This window comes from Ambystoma mexicanum, chromosome 7q (assembly GCF_040938575.1).
Source record: "Ambystoma mexicanum isolate Mex_15411 chromosome 7q, UKY_AmexF1_1, whole genome shotgun sequence".
NCBI classification, from domain to species: Eukaryota; Metazoa; Chordata; class Amphibia; order Caudata; family Ambystomatidae; genus Ambystoma; species Ambystoma mexicanum.
Genome location: NC_090941.1, coordinates 175,582,581 through 175,607,038, shown reverse-complemented (window position 1 = coordinate 175,607,038; position 24,458 = coordinate 175,582,581). Strand labels below are relative to the sequence as shown.

Genomic DNA, 24,458 nt, shown 5'->3' with positions numbered 1-24,458 from the left:
TCCCGCCACGCTGTGAGTACAGCTCTTCTTTTTCAGATGTATTTTACAGAATCTGGTCACCAGGGAATTGGAACCCACAACCATTCAACCTAGACAAGGGAAAAGAACGAACAACCTTAAGAGTGGGAACCTGCTGCCAAGAGAAGTAAACTGAAGATGGCTTCCGAAAAGGAAGAGGAACCAGACAAAGGAGATTTCAGTGGCTCTAAGGGAGAGTTTGAGCAGCCAACAGAACACCGTCTCATGACTATACGTAGGAGGTGGCCTAAACTAACAAGTGCAGTATTGCTGTGTCAACACCCTTCGGGGCGGTGGTAGCTTCTGACCTCAAGATACATGACCAAGTAAAACAGTGATGCAGCAGTGAAACTGCCCAAAGGCAGTTCAACATGGAGACCAGAGCCCATCTGGCATGGAGAACTGGGGAGGACAAGGTCAGCCTAGGGAAATCCAGTAGCCTGAAATAAAATGTGAACTACAGAGAAGGACACAGGACCCAGCCACTAAGGCCAAACCTAAACACAACTTGCAGAGCCCCTGCAGAATTGAGCTACGTTTGATTCCCATAGTTGCAACCTTTCATCCATGGGCTGGCTAAAACCAGCTCTTCAGTCACACTAGGGCACTGAAAGAAGATTTTAGCAGCAAGACAATCTGGTTAACTCAAACTGCCAAAGACTCGTGTACACACTCACAGGACTTTGCGCCAAGTATGACCTGCTGTGATTTTAGGCTTGTCTTTTGGTTCCCTAAACAAAAGTACTAGCAGCAAAGTGGCCCAGCTCAGGTCTTCGCCATTCGTGGTACGAATGTGTTTTTCTAGCAATAAGGTACATGGAGCTACTAATGTGATAAATGGGCTTGCAACCTTGGGCATAATTTTAGGGGTGTGGGGGGGGTCAAGGGTGTGTATCCCCCCCAGACTTTTGTAGCATACCATTTTTTCACACTCATTTCACTGGGGCCCCTTTCATTTAGATGTCACCCCCCAACACTTTCAGCAAAGTTACTCCACTGCTTGCAACCCTGGTTAAACCAAACTACGGGTGCCACCAGCCTACTCCCCTAAAAATAAAGTAGGGTGCTGCATGCTAGGACTGAAATGGAGCTGTTGGATTCTATAGAATCATATAATAAAAAAAGATGGTGGCAGGGGGGCTTCAGCAGAAGTACCTGTGACCACCAAAATAGGCCAGAGTACCTAAAATTGAATTATGGCCCCACATAATTCAACACTAAGGATTTATTGCTTGGTGGAGTTTTGTTTTCAAATATTAGGACCATAAAAGATAGACTAACAGGAACTTTTCTGTTAATGGTAATTCTTTCTCTTGTGGGGATAAAACTTTCAAGATTAAATGTTTTTAGCACTGTTGCTCTACAATTTCTATAATCAAGTTAATTCTACTATATTTGCAGAAGCTCTTCCACAGATGGTTGGTGTTATTCAAGCTCCAGATTCAAAAACCAAAGAAAATGTTAATGCCACTGAGAACTGTATATCGGCAGTCGGAAAAATAATGAAGTTTAGGCCTGAATGTGTGAATGTGGATGAAGTCCTTCCTCACTGGTTATCATGGCTCCCACTGCAAGAAGACAAAGAAGAAGCTGTTCACACCTTCAACTACTTATGTGACCTGATTGAGAGGTAAGAATTATATGACCAGTTAAAAACCATTTCTGTAGACTATGCAGCATGTTTCATGGTGAGTAAAAGCACCTCGGAGCATTACCCTAAAAGGATTAAACCAATCTTTCTTCACCATTCTGCCTTGAAGCTTTAGTTACGTTTTGGGCTTAGTTGGCCTGGCTATTTGTTCCTATTCACTTTATACATTGCCCCTCTAACTACTCATCCCCAGGTAGTGGTGCAGGTCCCAAAGTATTTAAATGTGTTTTAGATACTAATCAACTTCTGTCCCAAGGCTACTTCCTCTTGCCAACCAGCCAACTTCACCCAGGTTGTTCCCCTGATCTATACCTTGCATGTTAAAATATCTCCCTGTATTTTTCCTATGCTACACCAAATCTTTGTTTTATTTGTAAGCAAAACATTCTAATACTTTTTTCCTGTAGATCCCTGTGATGCACATACCTTTTTAATGCAGGCTTTACACACCTATTCAATACATAATATATTACACTCCCAACGTTTTAAAAATGTTTGAGATTCCTTTTTACAAGGACTTTGCTTGTTCTTATTGTTGGGGAGAATTCTCATAAATGTGCCAATTCCTCCCACCTTACAGCCTTCCAGCTCTTTTGCTAAACTTTAAGACTTTGAACTTTTAATTCTGTGTGTTTCACTCTTGTGTTTTCTTTGGTTATGGAGTTTTGGACCACTCCATAGGCATAATCTTTTCATGTGTCACACAGCACATTCAGTGCAGTGGCACAGAGAAACATTTTCAGGCTGTCCCAAGGTTGAAATACCTTCTCTGGAATAAACTGTTTCCCACGTAAAGTTAAATTGACTTTACTAGTCTTTTTAAATTCCTAAACCCAGCCCACCCTATCTTACAATAGAGTGCTAGAGGGGTTACCTAGTATCCCGTGTCTAGAAACTCGTGTAGCAGTCAGATGCTACCCTTTCCTCTCAAAATGGCTGGTGGCAGTGGTTTTACAACGAACTACTATATTTCCCGGCCGTGAACACCGGTAGCATTAAATCGCAGGAGCTGTTTTTTTCAATATGGCGTCGAGATACCTCGCCCTTGGCACTTAAGGTTAAACGGCTCCCGGTCTTCTTTTTTCACCATTTCTTTTTGGAAAGGTCCTTCTAGAGTTTGTCTCTGCGTGCCAAACCAGTTTTGGTCCCTTTGTTACTATGCCTTTGGAGGGCTTCAGGACTGAAGACCGCCTCTGGCACCGGAGTGTCTGGGGTGGGCAGGAAGTGAGCGAGAGGTGCCCAAAACTGATTGGCTGGCTGACTGTCCGGCAAGGATAGACAACCTGCTGGGTGAGTGGCATCTAGGCTGGAATGAATGGGAGAAAATAGTTTAAAAGGCAAGCTCTTGGCTTGGAAGGCCGAATTGACCACTGGAACGAAAGAACCCAAGACGAACGGTAGAGGGCGGCTGCTGCAAATCCTGGGCCGTTGGTTTGCCCAGTGAAGCCCTGCTGCAGGTCCGATTCGCAAAGTTCATCTCGACAGCGAAGCCCTTCAAGGACGACTTCTTCCTTTGAGTTGGTGGGACCAATCAACTCCTAAACCACCTGGACACCATATTCGGAGCTGGTTGTATTTTCCTCAGTGTGCTGCAGGAAACCGAATAGCACCAGTTTGTGTGCCTGAAGACAGCTACCGGAATCGAAGAATTGCCAGTTTGCCAGCTTTGTGACCAGTCCCTGTGCCATGCAGGAGTCCCCAGACGTCCTCCCTCTCGTCCCCACGACTGAGGCTCAAGAACAGTGAAATCTGCAGGAACTGCCAGGAATAGAAGTCTTCAGTTGCTTCTTTTTCTTCAATCTAAGGTACTGTGAAAACCAGACCTCTCTCTGCGAAAGTGCGTGAAACTTTGGCAACTTGCAGGCCTAGTCGGCTTGTGACCCGACATATGAATCTTTCTTATATGAACCACTCCTAAAAACCGTGGCAAAGACTTTTCCGTTTAAATACCAGAACCGTTTCTATTTATACAAGACTCTAGCCCATTGACTTTGGCCTACCTATTGCATTGGAACAACTCCTCTGGTGAACTCAAACTATTTGCACTGTTTAAGAGTAATTCTACTATTCGTTTTATTAACTTATGCCCTTTTTTCTCCTCCTTCAAAGTAATTTAAATGCCTCAATCTGATAGTGTGAAGTACTGTATTGTATTTTTGTGTGATATTGATTGCCTCCTTTTAGTGAATGGTTTCTAACTGTGTAATAAATTAATACGTTTTACCAAGAAACCTCGAGTATAAGTGTCTATTTGAATACTTGTAACTGTAGACCTCTGCGTAACCTCATTACAGCTCACATTCCCCTCTTGAGATAAGCCTGGCTGCTCAGCAACACTACCAAAAACTATGTGGTACAGACTTATACCAAAGGTTGGTTTTGCTTACACCTGTAGGCCTAGTTTTGTGTAGTGTCCCCAGAGCGTACTGCATGCAAACTTTGCTTGTTTTTACAAGAACTTTGCTTGTTCTTTGGCCATATTATTTGGCCTGCTTCCTGCCTTCTAAGGTCAGGAAATGCCTTGCATGGAAATTCCTTTCTTGGGGATAGCTGCCGCTTTCGCATGCAAAGAGATGTGTATGTGAGCCAGAACAGGGCCCGAGACTGTTTGGTACAGTCCACATCCTCTAGTGCCCAAAAGTCTATACCTGGATGGATGTGATGCCAATTGGTTGTCCAGGATTGGACAACCACTGGCTGTTAATGTTGCAGATCCTTACCACCGTCCAAGTGAAACTTTTGGACATGCCCTTCAATGGCGATCTTTTCGGCCACAAAACCGACAATTCCTTCGAAAAGGACTCCAGTGGCATGTAATTATTTCCGATGCCTGGGCTTTACAGCTCATTCAATGGGGTTACTGTCTGCCTTTTCTAATTAAACGACCGGACAGACCACCCCCACTGCCAATCCAACCAGGGCAGGAGCTGCAGTAAGAACCGAGATCCCTGTTGCTGAAGGGTGCAGTAGAAAAGATACCTCCCAAGCAGAGATTATCGGGTTGGTATTCCCGGTATTTCCTGATGCCCAAGAAAGGAGGTCTCCGTCCCATTCTGGACCTCAAGGCCTTGAACAAGTTCTTAGGAAAGCTAAATTCAAGATGGTGACAAAAGAGATTCTCCACTCTCAAAGTTCAGGACTGGCTGGTGTCCATAGAGCTACAGGACGCCTATTTCCATGTGCCAATCCATTAAAAGCACAGGAAGTCCCGAAGGTTCACCATAAGAGATGTGCACTATCAGTTCAAGGTGCTTCCCTTTGATGTTACCTCAGCCCCAAGGGTTTTCACCGGGCTCATGGTGGTAGTTCGTAGCTCACCTCAGGAGATCGAGAGTCCATGTATGTCCATAGCTGGGTGACTGGCTGATCCAAGGGAAGTATGTAGTGCAGGTCTTGTCTCATCTGCAGGACACCTGCTCGCTGCTGCACAAGCTGGGCAACTCCTAAACTTAAATAAGTCCCACATGACACCAGTCTAACTGCTCCAGTTCATCAGAGCAGTCCTACATACCTGGGTGGGGAAGGCCCCGCCCGAGGAGAGAGTAGTCCGCTTGACATAGATGGTGGCTTTATTCCATAACCATGCCACTCTACTAGCGGCTTCTTTCATCTTCTAGGCCTCATGACTTCCTGCATTTTTCTAATGCCAGGGACCAGGTTACGCATGAGATCCCTGAGGGATCAGTGGTCTCAGTACCTTGGCGCACTCTTAGATCTCCTCCGTGTCTGCATCCCTGGTCAACCACCTGTCCTGGTGGGCGGACTGTAACAATCTTTTGGCGAGGAAGCCTTCTGGTCTCCTTGGCCTCAGACCCAAGTGGTCACGGATACATCCTTGAAGGGTTGGAGCGCTCAGTGCGAGGATTTAGAGGTGAGCGGCCTCTGGTCAAAGACAGAGGACAGGTGGCACATCAACAGGCTGGAGTTATGCGCGATCAGGTTAGCCATGAAAGCATTTTCCCCGTCTCTGCAGGAAAAGCATGTCCTTGTTGTGACGGTCAACGCAGTGGTGATGCACTACCTCAACAAGCAAGGTGGTGTGCACTCCCGCCCCCTCTGCACAGAGGCGATGCTTTGTTTCTGGTTGCCTGCAAACTGGATCTTGGTTTGAGCAGGCAGAGCACGGTCTCGTACGAGTGGGAAGTGTGCCTGGAAGTCCTAGACAAGGTCTTCACTCTCTGGGGTAAGCCAGCAGTGGATCTGTATGCAACTGAGTCCAACAGGAAATACAAACTGTTCTGGGGGACGGGTTTCTCGTGGATTCCACTTTCCCTCGCCTTCACGCGCTCCCTCCAATTCCCGTTATTCCATGGGTTATCCGGAGGTTAAAGAGGTTTTGAGCAACCGTGATCTTGATCGCCCTGGACTGGGCGAGGAGAACCTGGTACTGACTTCTTGGATCTGCCCTCCTCACCGGTTGCCTTGGTGCCTGGATCTCCTAACCCAGTCGGAAGGCCAGCTACTCAATCTGACCCCGTAACCCCTCAATCTACATGTGCGTCTCTTGAGAGAATGAGATGACTGGGACCTCTCTGAGAAAGTACTTGAGGTATTGCTGGCTGCACGCAGGCCATCTATAATATCTTTGTACATGTGCAGATGAGATTTGAGGTGTGGTGCAGGGAACGCAAGATTGACCCCATCACTTGCCCCACCACTGCAGTGATAGAGTTCCCTCAGTCACTGGCCTCTGCAAGTCTTCAGGTCACCAGATTCAAAGGATATTTGGTGGCCTTGTCTGTTCAAGAGATCCCCGGATCAACGTTAGTTTGTTTACGATCCCGGTATTGCCACAATTTGTGAAATGCCTTGTAAAGAAGTTTCCGCCAACTCCTTTTGTTGTACCAGATTGGGATCTTAATCTGGTTCTTAAATTTGTGATGGCTCCTTTTAAGCCTATGCACTCTTGACCTTTACGGTTTCGCTCATTGAAAACAGACTTGGTGGCTATTACATCCGCTCGGCGGGTGATTGAACTACAGGCCTTATGCTTTAAACCATCCTTACTGGCTTTTTCTGGGAGAAACTTTCACTCTGGGTAAGGCCTGGCGTCAAGGGCGTATCAGAATTTCACTTGTCAGTCCTTCAACCTTCCTCTTCCTCGCCCTTATAAATAGGAGTAATGGTTACATCGTCTAGACCCTAAGGGGGCGTTGAGTTACTATATCGCCAGGACAGCTGATTTCAGCAGAGCTGACCTGATCCCGTTGGATAATTCTCTGCATAGATGGTTACCAGGCTGCTGGGAAGGAATTACCAGCAGGCATCGGGGCCCATTCCACAAGGGGGAGTCTCAGCGTCCACCGCATTGCAGGGGGTGGGGGGGTCCCAGTCCCGGTGATTTGTCGCGTTGCGACATGGTAGTCTTTGCATACCTTTGCAAAGCACTGTAGCCTGGATGTGGCTCGTACTTCTTGTGCACGATTTGGCAGGGCAGTGCTGCAAAATGTCTTAATGACGTTCTGCCTGCCTCCTTCATTACTGCTTTGGGAGTCTATCAGATGAGGAATCTGTGGGAGAAAAGCAATCCATTGAAGGAGAAATTACCTTTCCGTAATGTTTTTTCTATGGATTCTTCTCCCGCAGATTCCTCCTCTCCCCTACCATCCGTCCCCGCCTAGAAAGTAGGTGGTTGGTGCGCATCTTTCTATTTAAAAAAAAAAAAAAACATTGACTTGGTGATGGTCCTGTTTTTCTGTCTTCCTGCCACCGTCTTAAAACAATAAATGTTCTAACACTACTCTTGGTGTTCTTTTTCAATTGTTCCTTCTTTGGAGACCTATAATTACTTTCTTTTTCTAAAGGGCTCCTATGAAGTGCGTGGTGCTCTGTTAAAAAAAAAAAAGTGGGGGGCAACTGAGGTCAGGGTGTAGTTACGCGCTACTTATACGACACTTGACATCATGATGTGCCTCTTGCGACTGCTTGTTCCCGGCCTCGGATTCACCCTTTGGCCCCGCTGACCACCGCTGGGACTAGTGTGCAGCCTGCAGCGCTCTCTGCCGCATTGAAGGATCTGTTGTCGCAGTGGAGGGAGATCTTCCACACTTCTCCTTAACCCCATCTTAAGGACTTCATCCCTGGGACCTCTCGTCAAGTCATGGTAAGACCTTGTTCAGCATGGCTCCACAGTGCAGAGACTCCTTCCCCGGTGTCGGGTAAGTACTTTTAGATTATCTAAGACGAGTCCTACAATTCAATAGGCTAATCCAAAGTCAATGGGCAAAGGTCTTGGATAGGATGAAGCACTTCTGGTAAGTAAATGGGAAAAAGTCTTTGCACAAGTTCTTAGAGTCTGATGAAAAAAAGAATCAAATGTGGGGCCACAAGCTGATTAGGCTTGTGAGTTGTGGGAGTTACAAGCACTTCTACGGTAAGGTTAAGTTCTCTTAGACGTGTTTTACAGTAACTTAGTAAAGAAGAAAAGATGCAGCTGATGACTTCTGTTCCTGTGCAGCTCTGCAGATCTCACTGTTCCTGGGCCTCAGTCGTGGGGACAAGAGGGAGGGCATCGGGACTCCTGCAATGCACTGGACTGTCAAAACTAGCAACCGGCAAACTTCACTTGCAGTGGCTGTTTCTTGTTTCAGCTACTCGCGACTACCGCAAATAGCAACAACGTGATTCCTGGCTGTCGAGCTGTAGTGTCCTTGCTTCTGGGGTCCCGCACTCTGCTGAGGGGACTCAGGCTTTATCAGTCCTGCTTCCTGGGAGTCCGGAGGATCTTCCAAAAGCTTTAGGCCAGCTTTAAAGTAACGCACACAAACTGGTGTAACTCTCCCTGGCTATACGGTTTCCAGCAGCAACTCTGTGGAAATTCAACCAGCTCAGAGGTGGATGTCCAGGTGGCTTACTTTGGAATTGATTGGTCCCACCAACTCAAGGGGAGAAGTCGTCCTTGTAGGGGCTTCTCTGTCGATGCGAACTTGGCGTTTCAGCACTGCAGCAGGGCTTCACCTGGCAAACCATTGGTTTTGGAGTTGCAGCAGGCGTCCTCTTCATGCTTTTCTTTGGTTCCTTTGTCCACTGGTCGACTCTGCCTTCCAAGCCAAAAGACTCCTTTTATTCAGTTCTCTCCCATTCATTCCAGCCTAGCTGTCACCCAGCAGGGTGGCTGTTCTTGCCGGCCAGCCAATCGCAATAGTGCATTTGGGTCTCATAGGAACACAGGGAGTTTCGGACACCTCTCACTTTCTGCCTACCCCAGACACTCTGGAGCCAGAGGCAGGCTTCACTTCTAAATCCTGCCAAAGGCGAAATGAACAGAGGCTAAATCTGGTTTTGCGCGCAGAGAAAATCTCTAGAAGGGGTTCCATGTGTTAATATCCCTGCAAAAATATCGCCATATTTTTGTGGCGCTATTAAGGCATGGAACCTGCTGGGGGACACCTGCATTATTTTTAAAGGAGCGGGGGGACAGCCCTGCAATCCCTGCTCCCAATAACCTCAACATTATCCCCCCCAAAAAATATCACCTGTGGCCGTTCCAGACGAACATATATAAAGAGATATTTTTGGTGGGGATATGTAGTGATACCCTAGAAGGACCTTTCCACAAAGACATGGTGAAAAAAGACCGGGGACCATTTTGTCAAAGAGGGCTCTGTGCCATTTTGAAAAAGATGGCTCCCGCGCTTCCTTTACCGGAGGCTGTGAACAGCCCCGGTAAATGCAAACCATGATAGTTCAAAACCCACTGCCACCAGCCATTCAATGAAGAAAGGGTAACATATAAATGTTACATGAGCAGCTACACACGGGATACTAAGTAATCCCTCCAGCACTCTCTATTGTAAGAGAGGGTGTGCTGGGTCTAGCAAGTTACAATGCTAAGTAAAGTCAATTTCACTTTACTGCTCTGGGAAACGGTAGTTCATCCCAGAGAAGGTATTTAAACCTTGGGAAATCTTGAAAGATTTCACTGCACTGACGGTGCTGTGTGACACAATATAAAAGATGCCTATGGAGTGGGTTAGAATTCATAACAAAAAGGAACAGTGTAGAAAATCACATTAAAATACATCAGAGTGTGGGGGGGGAAAGGGTCATTCTCTCCAGGTTAAAGAAATCGAGTCCTCAAAATCCAGCAAAGTTGCTGGGGATCTCTAAGGTGGAGGGAATTAGCAAATGTTTGAGAATCCTCCCTAACACCCAGGGTGCTCACAGATCGGGGCGCATCACATTCAGGCAAAGCCGAGAGGACCTGGGGATAGACCTGAAGCCTGTCAGGCCGAGGGGCTCAGGGGGCCCTACCAGGCTGTCCATGGAAGGACGATCAGACTTGTCCTCTTCTACCCCAGGGGGTAAGGGATCGGAGAGTGGCGGCTCCAAGAGTCGTTCCTCGGCTAGATCTGCACAGCTACCAGCACAGAAGCAGAGGGCTCCCAGCATACCAGAGGTCGCTCTGAGGCTCTCACCTGGGGCGTTTTGGCTAGCGGCTATCTGGCTGAGGGCTCAGCGCCTACCAGAGGCATCTGAGACAGTAGCCTCTGCTTCAGGTACAAGACCCAAGCTGTATCCTCCTGTGTCGGAGACCTCTCCTGCCTCAGGGCCCACCAATTTTTCCGCCCATAGAGTGGGCCTTGCAGGATGATTCCCGCCCCCTTCCCTCTGGAGGCAGCAGCGGATTCTAAGGTGCAGGTTATTGGCTCCCTCTGGGGTACATCTACCCATCCGACTTACAGCTGTGTGCACCCGGCTCTTTGACCAGGAGCGGAAGCCCAGTGCCTTGGAGGGCATGGACCCGGCAGCTTTTGATGACCGCTTCTTCCAAGGCTTACTCTTCCTCATGCGTTCCCCTCAAATGAAGGTGCGCCTGAAGGACATTTTGGAGGTCATCCCCAGACTGTACCACTTCGGCCCTCTCCCCGTGCTAGTCCTTCCACTGGTCCAGGCCCTACTGGTCATACCTGTGCTGCTGGAAATGCATTGGAGGGACAGGGCCTCCCTGTCCTTGTCCTATAGTCCTTTTTCATTTGTGTTCTGTGTTGGTTTCTGCCCAGGAGTCCATGTTGGGACTCCTGGCAGTGCAGCTCTTCCTGTTTTGGGTTTGGTGTACAGACCCATGGGATACCCTTATGGCAGCCATGGGTGGGGGTACAACCCTGTGCCCCTAGTGTATGTATTTCGGCACCTGTGTGTGACCCAAAGAGCAGGGTATGGGCTGGTGGCGGCTCCATGCTGAATTTGACAGGTGCTCGGAGTATCCTCCATTTTGGGATACCTAGGCCCTGCCATTGGAATCAGTCGATTCCTGATGGGAAACAAGATGGCCACTGTGGCCTCTTGCTTTCTATTGCCTGTTACCTTGTTTTCCCCCTGACTGGCTGTTGGGTGGAAGTTCCATATATTGTGGTGTTGTGAAGTCCAGGCCAGACTGGCTGGAGCCTTCTCAGTGACTATGTTGTGGGTGCACCCTGTGGGTGGGACCTGGGTGAATGGATGTGTGACCAATAGGCATTTCATGTTGTGGATGTCTGCTTTCTGGTGTCTGACACAATGAGACAGCCCTGCCCGAAACTGGTATGAATGCAGTGTGTAGTGTTGAATGGCTGGGTACTTGCCACAATACACATGTATGAGAGGGAGGAGAATGGCCTGAATGCACTGTATGCCTGATTGGCTGACTGATTGCTGTATGCCCTTCTGAATGATTGGTTGCTTGAGTGTGACCCAGCAGAATTAATTTGGAGATCAACTAGTATATCTGGGGGCCTCTTGCTGCTAGAATTCGTTCAGGAGCTGAAACTGACGCTTAATCTCGAAGCCAAGCCTGAAGAAGGTTGACTGCTGTCTCCCTGCGTCAAAAGACGTTGAGACTGATCCAAGAGAGGACCTGGTTAGGCGCCCTCTTCCTGTGCTCGGAGGGACCATCGAGCACCGCTAACCTTCGCCAGCCCTGACAGTCAGACCCTCGACAGGCTGGAGACTGGGACCGCCGAGGAGAACGAAGATGAGCAGCGGACATTCCATCCACCGTCATCGACCAAGGTTTGCAGGTTGGCTATAACCGCTGGAGGCCTGTCGAAGCAGTGTTGCCCAGAAGAGGGGACTGCTTGACGCCGTGCCACCGACGACTGGAGCTGCTACACTCCTTTGCCTAAGACTTCACAGACGCGTTCGTCCGCACCGCCGCCCGCCTTATCCCGCTGGAGAAGGCCAGGCCTTCGAGGAGTATCTGCCGGCGGGTTTCCCGCCACCCAAAGAACGTAGACACGCCAGATGGCTTGACGCCCTTGCTGGGCCACAGTTCTTCACAAACTCTTTGCGGTTGTCAACTATTGACATTGAGGTGCCCCTCGCGCCTCTTCCTTGGAGGACGTCTTTGAATCGTCGTCGACTAGCAGCGGTGGGACCGAAGCTGCCGCCTCGACGCCAAGTTCACTTTCTTCGAGGGGGGAGCTGCTCAAGAAGGATCCGTCGACGACTCGCCGAAATATGCTTTTCCGGGTACATTGGGGTGGTAGAAACATTATGGAAGGAAATGAGACTTATAGAACAATATATGGACTAGGCTTATGATATCTTTACTTAACAGGTTGCCCAGCTTGGGGGAGGCGTCGCCACACAACTGTCTAGGTAACGGGGCCAGTATTCTGCCAATTGTTCAAACCAACTGTTTTCTCTCCTATATCTATGGTGGGTTACCTTTATTAAGTGATTTTGTGTGACATTTGACCAGAGTACAGTTGATGCACTTTAATGAAATCTAATAATAATTGGGGTACCACTTAAAACTGTATATATTTGCCATTGTAGATTTACTGAGCACAGTGAGTTATTGTGTATATAACTTTGAACCTTTAAATATATAAAGACTGTGTTTTAACTAATAGTGCGTGGACATTCCTTTGTGTGGACTACACTGTACTTAAGAACCAGCCTGCATCACCTTCTGAGAAGCTAGGCCCCGATTGCTCATCCATTGCTACCAACAATAGAGAATCTTGTCTGGGGTCCTCTGTGCCTCCCCTCTACCATATAGAGTGCAGGAGTACAGGCATCCATCTCCTGTACCACCAGTGCCTTCCCCTCTGCACCTGTGTCCCAGAGGCTGGATTCCCCTCAGCCTGTGAACAAAAGGGGGGCAGGGGGGGGGGGGCGTTGATAACAATAACACCCATGACACTGAGCCCTCTGCTCCTGTTAAAGCCTTTCATGACCGCCTTCAGAGCCTTGCGGAGGTATTGGGGAAGCGCACTACAGACCGATCCGGCATGCCCCTGCAAAGAGATGTGCTGCAGGTTGCGCAGAAGGTCTGGGAGAAACCCGGGGCCAACGCTTAAACAAGAAGATGGACTGCAGGTTCCGGCTGACGGACGGGGAGCCTACCCTCCTTGCCTCCCACCTGCAGCCCCATTACTCTGCGATGGCCGTCTTCTCCCTGTATTCTTAACCCACCTCCATGGGAGCCACATCCAGTTGCCTCTCCAGGTCCTTGGGGAAGCGCTGTTACTCCATCTCAGGACTTCATCTGCGGCAGGCCAACATGGATGCTATCTTGACTGCAGCTAACCAGAAGCTGTGGTGGGAGCGAGGGGAAGTCCTACCTGACCACCCTATGGACAAGAATCCTTCTTCAAAGCCGGTCTGGCAGATGCCCGGGCCATTGCGCAGGACCTCATGGGGTCTTCAGTCTCCAACATCAACACAGCCAGCCGAGGGCTGTCTCTTGGGGTCGACATGAGAAGGATGGCCTGGATGTTTGTTTTGTTTTTATTACTTGTATTGCGCACCAGACGCAGGGGGTAACCGAAGACAACTTACAGCTTAGTTACAGGAAAAACACATGGCTGAAAGAAACAAGAAATATACAAAAAATATAAATGCACAATATACACAACAGGCAGGAGTGCTGGTGCACGTATTTACAGTTGTACTTAAGCAGGCAGTAACTGCTAGGTATTAGGTGTGCGCAAAATGCAGAAGTGGAGAGAGACACAGGATAAGTCCAGGCGAGATGGTAGTCTGTTATTTATCTGCGTCTTTAATCCACCTTTTAAGGTTGTGTCGGGAGGTGAAGTAAGGTTGGTTTGGCCGCAGGGTGGGTAGTAGGGAGTTCCAGAGTTGAGCTGCTTTAACCTGGAAGCTACAGCCACCGACTCTGGACAATTTAAATCTGGGTGTTTATATGTTAGTTAACGGATCTGGTGAGTCTTGTTGGTTTAGTTCTCGTGAATCTCGCAGAGGTAGCATGGTGCGGGATTGTTTAGGCATTTGTAAACCAGGGAGGCCACTTCTAGCTGGATTTTCTCCTGAGTAGAAAGCCAGTTGTTGGCCCTTCTGAGTTCGGTGATGTGGGTTCTCCTGGGAATGCCTAATGCTGCTCTAAGCGCGTTGTTCTGTAAGATTTGAATTCTTTTGAACACTTCCTTGTTGGCCCCAATATAGAGCGAGTTGCAATAGTCCAACTTTGATAACACGAGTGCTCTCACCAGTGGATGCAGCTATTGTTGGACAGGTAGGGTTTGCCTGCTCTTATCAATTTGCAGGTGTAGGCGGTGGCAGAAGCCATCGCGTTCACCTGCTTGTTGAAAGAGAGGGTAGAGTCCAGGTAGAAACCCAGAGTTTTGACCGCGTGAGCGGTTGTGATTTGGTCATTATCCATGTTAAAGGAGTAGTAGTTGGGGCCCAGTTTTTTGAGGGTACACCACCATGTTTTCATCTGATGTGCAGGAGCGGATCCTAGATATGGCCTTCGGGGGTGTGGACCTTTTTCATTTGTCTGTCGATAACGAATTGACAAAGAAAACATCCACTCAAACCACCAACTCCTTGACCATTCTGACCAAGCCGGGTCAGAAATCCTTCCCTCAAACCCAGGGTAGGACCGAGTTCAAACCCTGAACCTTCTCCGGCATCGAGGGTTTCCGAGACCACCATATGCAGTAGCCGGTGAAGTCACTCGGACAACAGAAGGAAGCAGCAGGGGACGTTGGCAAGATTTTTCCCCTTTCCTGCTTCTAATGCCAAGAAGCAGTGACGTCCGGGCCAAGGACCACAGCGTCTTTTCAGCATCCCATGGATCTTCTCTTTAGTCTCCTTGAGCTTCAGCCTTGCTCTTCCTCTTCCAGCCTCTCCTACTTTTTGTCATATCTGGTCCCCAGCTCTTTTTTACGGGAGGTCCTTTCGCTCTTCGGGATGCAGACGATCGAACCAGTTCCTCTTGTAGACAGGGGCTTCGGTTACTATTACAGGATTGTTGCAGTACCCAAGAACAACCAGGCTGGCCTGAGGGTAGACCTGGACCTGTCCTTTCTAAATCTCTTTACCCCTGGAATGCTTCAAGGTGATTGATCCCATGCACATAGCAGAGTCTGAGTGCAGGGGACTGTGTATGCCATTGTTAGGCAGAAACCTGTGCAGTTCCCTTGGGGAACACTGCAAAAGATTTAAGACTACAGGTAGAGCAGTAAACCCCTTTGGTAGCAGTCTGTACCACCCAGATTTACCTGGTAGCTGTGGCTGAGCAGTCAGACTTCTCTCAAGAAGAGTCAGGCAGTATGCAAAGTATACACAATATGTACCAACACACCATAGCACAAGCAAACACTGACCAGAGCTTGGTTTCAAAAGTATATAGTTATTTATTTAAAATACACATAAGTTAAAAAAACACTCTAGCAAAATATAGTAAACACTTCAAACACAGTTATAACGAAAGTAGATTCAATCCTTTCTCCTATCTAGACAACTCTAGGTTAACACCACTTAATTAAAACAGAGGTGAGTGCTTAACGTTAGATGACACTCTAGTAGTTTCCAAGAAAGGGAGAGAAAAAGCAGAAATGGGTTAAACACACCACTCTAAGGTCCAGAACACTTGCAATAGGCTCAAAGAAGCACAAAGTCACAGGTGAGCAAAAGTCACTAGGCAGGGCCCACTCTTAGAGTAGCCGGAGCGAAAATGTGCCCAAGATCACACTGTTATTAGGGATTCAAAGTCTTGCAAAGAGTTAGAAAGAGGTTAGAGTGGCTTAGAAAGTTTAGCCAGGGTGTCCCAGGCACTCCCAGGTTCGAAAGCCGGGGGCTAAATCTACCCCGTACAGTCGGTAGCAAGGGAAGCCAGGCGGAACACGGTACCTTAAGCGGAAAGGATCCTCCAGCGGTGGCAGTTGTTCCAGGCAGTGGCAGCAGGGCTCGACGTCGGTCAGGGGAGAAGAAGTTCTCGCTGAAGAGCAGAAGAAGAGGGTCGTTGCACTGCCCGGGAAGAAACCAGCCGTGGAGTCCTCCGGTTAAAGGGTTGTACCGACTTTCGTGGTTGGGGTAAAAGTGGTGGGGTTCCGGTTGCCGGGGTGCTTGGCACTGGCAAGGCGGCCACGAAATACCTCGAGAAGCGAAAAGAAGGCGAAAACTGGTTGTCCCCACCAGTCAAGGGAAGGAGCCACTCCGTTAAGAGTTCTCCTCGGTCGTCGGGAAAAGTGGTGAGACGGTTCAGCAGGGCTCCACCGGGTGGTGTCGTCGAAGCAGGTCGGCTCAGCTCTTCCCTCGTCGGATTCTTGGTCCTGTGGCGACTTCTGAAGTCCCAGTCCCCAAAGCCCTGCTTTTATGCAGCAAACCCCCATTCACCCAGCCTAGCTGTCACTCAAACATGCTAAGTGGTGAGCCGGGCGGCTCACCACTTGGGCCAATCAGGACGGAGTGCGACTTGAGTTACCAAGGTAACTCAGTCCAGGGTGCCTAAATCCCCCTCCACCCCTCCTAAGTACCCCAGACAGAGTGGCACCACTTTGGAGGGCTTCTGTGGAGAAGCCCGCCAAAAGTGGAACAAAGGGCTCCACTTTGGGTCAGAGTTACAGAGGCGAACACCAACGCCATTTTAGAATCAAGTTTTGGCAAAAAGTCCCAACCGGAGTTATAAAAATAAATATATAAACCGGCGGTATGTTTAAGGCTACCGTAAATAAATAATTAAATGTGTTAGCCTAAAACAATGGGAAATCCCATAGGAAAATATTCGCGGTCGAATATAAAACGTAGTTTCCACTGCCACCAGCCAAAACTCGATCAGGGGGGACGGAGACGTGCCCCCTCGACTAACAGACCCTGGGGCAATCGAATTGCCCCAGCCAGTACGTCCACAATATGATGGTTTGTACTGGTTCTGTTCAGGATTCAAGACTAGCAAAGTCTTTGGTGACTTTACATGCCCTGGGAGACAGTAGTCAGTCCCAGGGTATGGAGTCTATGTTGGGGAGTCCCTAGGACACCCCTGGGTCACGGCACAGAGGGTGCTGTGTAACCCACATCACAAAAATACATGAGGCCCTATGGAGTAAAAGACCCCATAGCCCATTCAACACAAGGTTTGTCCAAGATAACACAGTTCAACATGTCCAGGAGTGAGGGTAAAAGAGTCTCACTCTTGGCAGGAGAAAAAATTAAACCCCAGAAATCCAGCAAAGCTGCTGGGGGACTCACTAGGGAGGGAAATTCAGCCTAAACAGAGAATTCTCCCTAACACTCGCCCCCCCCAGACTAAGGGACAGGAGGATTTAATCCACTCCTGGATGAACCTCATACCTCTAGTCGATGATATACATCCTAGAGAGTCCATCAGCATTTTGATGGTGACACCTTGACCTATGTTCAATGGAGAACTCAAAGGTTTTCTTTTGTAAGCTAACGGACCTACAGACCCTTTGAGGAACATCAGTCTTTTTGTTATAGGGGATCTGGTTGACCAGTCCCTCAGAAGTTGGTACAACTTCTGAACCTATGTTAGGCTTTTTCAAGGGGTCCTTATAAAGGATTCCCTTAGATCTAGAGGGGCCTCCAAGGTTCCTCACCACCTCTCTTGTGGGAGCAGGTTGGGTCTTAGGCCTCTTGGTTGGAGGGGTTGGGGTTAGGCAATGTACCTGCTTCCCCTTCCTCTTAGATCTACCCTTACCTATTTTAGGAGTTTCCCCCCTAATATTAGGATTTGAGTTGGGGTCTTCAGTAGAAGGTCCAACAGTCTGAAGGTTTTTGGCCTTAGACTTTCCTTTTCTGGTTTTCCACCAGCACTGAGAATTACCAGTTCTCTCAGGTCCAGATAGGGGCCTAGTTGGTCTATCCACCTCTTCCTCAGAAGCAGGGGGAGTCGGAGACTCTGAGACTAGGGGAACAATGATGGAGCTTGGTTGGGGCTCCCATGTTCCTAGCATACTATCCTGAAATGTGCCTGGGTTAGAGGTCAACTTACTAACACCAGGGCTTGTAGTGGGGTTCTCAGTAGAGGGTCCCACAGGCTTAGAAGGGTCCTTCAAGGTAGCCTGTCTAGCCAATTTGGTTAAGTTCTGCTTCTCCATACTGGGAGGCCTGGGGGTATGTGACACTACTCCTAGAGTTCTTAGGTCATTCCCCAACAGGACCTTCCCAGGTACCTCAGTCTGAACACTGACAGGGATCCTCACTGTCATGTTGTTACACTGAATGAGGGCTGGTAGAATAGGAACCATTTGGGCAGGGCCTCCAGACATTTTAGTGGGACCTTTGGGTGCTTTGGCCACATCCTCAGGTTGAAAGAAGCTTTCATCCACTACTGTTCTGCTGGCCCCAGTGTCTCTCCTGGCAGGAGTATCCTGGCCATTGACAAGAACACTGTCCACATAATACACCTTAGAGTTAACAGGTAGGGAGTTATACACAACCCTATTCTGGGGACTAACCAGACCCATAGGCTCTAAGTTTACAGTTGCTTGAAGACCCAAGGGTTCTTCAGCAAAGAGTTCAAAGTGGGCACTAGCCATCTGTACTTCATCCTCAGGAGTGAAGGCTAAGGAGACTGTGCTGATCCCTGCAGGTTTACCCTTGCACTTGGGATCTCCTTTGATATGGTCAGTACCCTGACAGACATAGCATTGTCCAAATGCTCTCTGGAAGGGTGGCTTGTTCTGACCTCCTTCTGGCTTGTGGCCAGAAGGTACAGTAGCCTGACTTGGTTTCCCATGTGGCTTACCCTGGTTATTTTGTGGTTTGGGGCCCTCTTTGGGATAGGAATTATTAGAATTCTCTTTGGAGTCTTTTTTTGGCTGTTTCTCCCCATCCTTCTTCTGAGTTACCCCAGAATCCTTGTGAGTGGCCCTGTTGGCAACCCACAAGTCAGCAGCCTTAGCTAGCTTCCTAGGATCCAATTCCTGTGAATCAGCCAAGTGCTGTCTGAGCTCAGGAGAGCAGGCATCATAAATAGTCTCCAACATAAACAAATTCTTCATACCTTCATAAGTGTTCACCTTGTAACCCTTAATCCATCCCTCTAAGTTTTTCAAACATTCACTCACCCAGGTAGCCCAAGGGGTACCATCATGCTTTTTGAGGCTCCTAAACCTCTTAAGATACTGGGAAGGGGTCTTCCCAAACCTAGCTATCAAAGCTAGTTTCACACATTCATAGTCCTTCCTATCCTCCTCCCCCATCTCCATTACCACATCAGTTGCAACAGGGGGAAGCCTAGAGAACAACCAGGTGAGTAAGTCATTTCCTGTGATGTTCTGGAGCCCATGATTATATTCAAACAGAGACAACCAATCCAACACATCCAACTTAGGCTCATACATACCAACCAATTCTTTAGGCATCCGGGGTCTTTTAGGACTGGAACTTCTAGAGGAGCCAGAGAGAGAAACATTCTCAACAGATAATTTCTTCATTTCTAAGTCATACTTGAGCTCCATTTCCCTTAGCCTTAGTTCTTTGTCAGTTTGAGCATTAAGTTTCTTATACTCCAATTCTAGCTTCATTTTCTCCAGTTCAAAGTACTGAGGACTAAATGTGGGACCTGGTAAAGGTCCAGTAGGCACAGCAGGTAGAGCAGGCAGAGGCCTAGGGGGGACAGTTACAACAGCCTCACCCTCCTCTTCTGACTCTTCCTCAGAATCATCAACATTTTGCTCCATGTTAATTTCAACACTGTCATCTACAGTTGCTGGAGTGGTAGGTTCCTCTGAACCATCACCCAGACTTTGGTTAGCTAACAATCTTTCAATCAGCTCCATTTTCTTGCCCTTAGTCAGGAGATCCTTATGTTTACAGAGCACTCTTAAACAATCAGCAGTTTTGGCTGCAAGGGACTCTTGACTATAGCTTTCTATAACTGACATGTTAGAGGTTTTACTTTTTCAGTGCTAAGCTTTGTGGTTAGTTGCACTAAGGTATCTAAAGCACAATAAAATGTATACTCAATACAAATCCCACCGCTGTACACCAGTGTTAGGCAGAAACCTGTGCAGTTCCCTTGGGGAACACTGCAAAAGATTTAAGACTACAGGTAGAGCAGTAAACCCCTTTGGTAGCAGTCTGTACCACCCAGATTTACCTGGTAGCTGTGGCTGAGCAGTCAGACTTCTCTCAAGAAGAGTCAGGCAGTATGCAAAGTATACACAATATGTACCAACACACCATAGCACAAGCAAACACTGACCAGAGCTTGGTTTCAAAAGTATATAGTTATTTATTTAAAATACACATAAGTTAAAAAAACACTCTAGCAAAATATAGTAAACACTTCAAACACAGTTATAACGAAAGTAGATTCAATCCTTTCTCCTATCTAGACAACTCTAGGTTAACACCACTTAATTAAAACAGAGGTGAGTGCTTAACGTTAGATGACACTCTAGTAGTTTCCAAGAAAGGGAGAGAAAAAGCAGAAATGGGTTAAACACACCACTCTAAGGTCCAGAACACTTGCAATAGGCTCAAAGAAGCACAAAGTCACAGGTGAGCAAAAGTCACTAGGCAGGGCCCACTCTTAGAGTAGCCGGAGCGAAAATGTGCCCAAGATCACACTGTTATTAGGGATTCAAAGTCTTGCAAAGAGTTAGAAAGAGGTTAGAGTGGCTTAGAAAGTTTAGCCAGGGTGTCCCAGGCACTCCCAGGTTCGAAAGCCGGGGGCTAAATCTACCCCGTACAGTCGGTAGCAAGGGAAGCCAGGCGGAACACGGTACCTTAAGCGGAAAGGATCCTCCAGCGGTGGCAGTTGTTCCAGGCAGTGGCAGCAGGGCTCGACGTCGGTCAGGGGAGAAGAAGTTCTCGCTGAAGAGCAGAAGAAGAGGGTCGTTGCACTGCCCGGGAAGAAACCAGCCGTGGAGTCCTCCGGTTAAAGGGTTGTACCGACTTTCGTGGTTGGGGTAAAAGTGGTGGGGTTCCGGTTGCCGGGGTGCTTGGCACTGGCAAGGCGGCCACGAAATACCTCGAGAAGCGAAAAGAAGGCGAAAACTGGTTGTCCCCACCAGTCAAGGGAAGGAGCCACTCCGTTAAGAGTTCTCCTCGGTCGTCGGGAAAAGTGGTGAGACGGTTCAGCAGGGCTCCACCGGGTGGTGTCGTCGAAGCAGGTCGGCTCAGCTCTTCCCTCGTCGGATTCTTGGTCCTGTGGCGACTTCTGAAGTCCCAGTCCCCAAAGCCCTGCTTTTATGCAGCAAACCCCCATTCACCCAGCCTAGCTGTCACTCAAACATGCTAAGTGGTGAGCCGGGCGGCTCACCACTTGGGCCAATCAGGACGGAGTGCGACTTGAGTTACCAAGGTAACTCAGTCCAGGGTGCCTAAATCCCCCTCCACCCCTCCTAAGTACCCCAGACAGAGTGGCACCACTTTGGAGGGCTTCTGTGGAGAAGCCCGCCAAAAGTGGAACAAAGGGCTCCACTTTGGGTCAGAGTTACAGAGGCGAACACCAACGCCATTTTAGAATCAAGTTTTGGCAAAAAGTCCCAACCGGAGTTATAAAAATAAATATATAAACCGGCGGTATGTTTAAGGCTACCGTAAATAAATAATTAAATGTGTTAGCCTAAAACAATGGGAAATCCCATAGGAAAATATTCGCGGTCGAATATAAAACGTAGTTTCCACTGCCACCAGCCAAAACTCGATCAGGGGGGACGGAGACGTGCCCCCTCGACTAACAGACCCTGGGGCAATCGAATTGCCCCAGCCAGTACGTCCACAATATGATGGTTTGTACTGGTTCTGTTCAGGATTCAAGACTAGCAAAGTCTTTGGTGACTTTACATGCCCTGGGAGACAGTAGTCAGTCCCAGGGTATGGAGTCTATGTTGGGGAGTCCCTAGGACACCCCTGGGTCACGGCACAGAGGGTGCTGTGTAACCCACATCACAAAAATACATGAGGCCCTATGGAGTAAAAGACCCCATAGCCCATTCAACACAAGGTTTGTCCAAGATAACACAGTTCAACATGTCCAGGAGTGAGGGTAAAAGAGTCTCACTCTTGGCAGGAGAAAAAATTAAACCCCAGAAATCCAGCAAAGCTGCTGGGGGACTCACTAGGGAGGGAAATTCAGCCTAAACAGAGAATTCTCCCTAACAGCCATTGGCCTCAAGGATGCGTACCTGCATGTACCCATATATAAAACACCAACATTTTCTGTGATTCACGATTGTTGTACCACTTAAAAGTACAAATTGCTGCCATTCGGCCTGAACTCTGCCCATTCAACTCTTCATGAAGTTGATGAATGCAGTGCCGGTACTTCTCCGCCTAGAAGGCCATCATATATACCTTTTTCTGGATGACTGGTTGGTGAGGACGGGGTCGCCCGAAGGGGTGGTATCGCGCTTGCCAGATTGGCAGATACCCTTCAGCTGTGGTTTATCCTCAACCAGAGGAAGTTGCAGTTCTGCCTGTCTCAGGAACTGGTGGTCTTAGGGGGCTTTGTAACACTACCATTCAGTGGGTGTTCCCCATGCCTTAGGGGCATATGTCACTCTGCAAGGCGGTGGGGCACTTTCTGGCCAACTCCACCACCTCGGCATGGTAGTTCCAGCTCATTCTGGGCCTGATGGCCTCCTGCGTGCTGACTGCAGCACGCTCGTCTCAAGATGAGGCGCCTCCAGCTCCATCTAGTGACTAACTGGGATCAGGAGACTGGATCTGTCAGACAGGATCCCAGTACCACTGCTTCTTTTGTCTGTCCTTCGCTGGTGGCTGATGAACGACAATGTTTTGAACAACAGAGCCTACCCTGGTGGTGACTACTGACTACACTCGTTTTAGCTGGTGGGCTGCTCGGGCAGGATATACAATTCATAGAACATCGTCCAGGATGGAAACACTCCTACATGTCAATCTGCTTGAGCTCAGCGCATTGGGCCTGGCCCTTGATGCGTTTTTGCCTTTAAAAGGGGACGTGTTGGTCCTGGTCTGATCAAGCCGGGTGGCCCCAGTCTGTCGGTGCTTCCCCCATCCTCCCTCCCCCCCCCCCCTTTTATCTACATGGAGTGGGTTTCAATCTGGGAATGGGCCCTCAGAATATTTGGATTCCTGCAGTCCACCTGCCGGGACAGCAATGCAGAAGCAGATCAGCTGAGTCGCTTGGGGTTGAACACCTGGCAGTGGGCATTGCACAATGACTCCATTTTGTCCCTGTTCCAGTGTTGGCGGTTCACTGCCCTGGACTTGTTCGCATTGCCTCTGAATGCCCAGTGCCCCCAATTTGCATCATGGGCAGGTTGGGATCACTGGGAGATGTTTTCCAGATCTGGCATGGCCGGAGGTATTGCGCATTCTCGTCCACCCCTTTAATCCAGCTGATCCTTCAAGTTCTGTGCTTCCGTGGGCTGCAGCCTCATCCTGGTTGCCCCCACTTGTTTTTCGAGAACCTGTTTTTGGATCTGCTGTAGTTGTTTTCCCAGGGTCCCGTCCATCTTCCGATCCCCAGCAGGGGCATCCTGACCCGGCAGAGCTGTGGAGCATCCGGACCCAGCCAAACTGGCTCTGGCTCCTGATCAGCTGAGGCTTCTGCATGCTCAGGTTACTGAGAACTGTGACCCCAGTACAGATTACATTGAAGTCAGGTGATTGGCACAATCATCCAGTATGTGGATGATTGGTTTGTATGTAGTGAAAATGAACATCATTGCAGGAGGGATTCTGTTGCATTATTGTAATTGCTGGCTCACAAAGGGTACAAGGCGGGTAAAAAGAAGCTACAATACAGCCAACATGAGGGACTATACTTGGGACAATGAGAACAGAGTAAGTTCCCTATTAGGGAACTCCCGTTCCCTGCACACTATCTGGGGCTTATGGAGCCAGAGTATTCAAAGAGTATCTAATATAGGTATTTGGTATAGTTTTTGGTTAGACTTAAACCAAGCGTTAATTGAAGCAAGTGTTTTTTTGCCTAACATAGTTAAAACATAGAGACAGTTGTAGAATAGATATTCACTTAAGTACAAAAGCCAACTTGTGACTTGATCTTTAGTTCAGGATTTATTGGTCCAAACAGGATTGCCCAACACGTTTCGAGAGTTATTCTCTTCTTCAGGGGCTATATGCAATTCAAAACTTTAAATCTATTTAAAAAAGTTAAACAATGTTCTAGATTAGTTGAATAATTGATAATAATAATTTACATTCAATTGCAATATTCATTTTTACAAGAAGATATTCATTAGATAATAGAAAACCTCGTTATTTACAATTCCAGTATAAGCATTGATTATTGTGTAACAGTGATCCCACTGTTGCATATGTTCACAATTTTGGCAATTACACCATACAAAACCAAAAGAGGTATCCATAATTCTTGTGGAAAAAACTTAGTTCATTGAAACCAATTGGTTTTATAGCTAATATTAAAGTAACGGAAAGAAAAAGCACTAGTTAATCGCCATTTTCAGAAAGAAGGACATAGAGTAATTCCTAATTACATATTTTATTATTTCAGCACAAGATCTCAAGGTGGTAAGGAATAGTGGTTGGCTTACCCTGTTTTTATGTTTTAAACATTAGGATAAGAATGATCCATGATTATGGGTCTGTAAATTATTTCACATTGACAGTTTCA

General features: G+C 48.0%; 1 protein-coding gene across 1 annotated transcript in view; it reads left to right on the top strand.

Moving 5' to 3' along the window:
• IPO5 (importin 5) overlaps positions 1–24,458 on the top strand; it is a 1,138,249-nt gene that overhangs the window by 989,695 nt on the left and 124,096 nt on the right. The window contains exon 24 of the mRNA XM_069640466.1: positions 1,420–1,648. Coding sequence (XP_069496567.1) covers positions 1,420–1,648 — 229 coding nt within the window. The remainder of the gene's footprint in view (positions 1–1,419; positions 1,649–24,458) is intronic.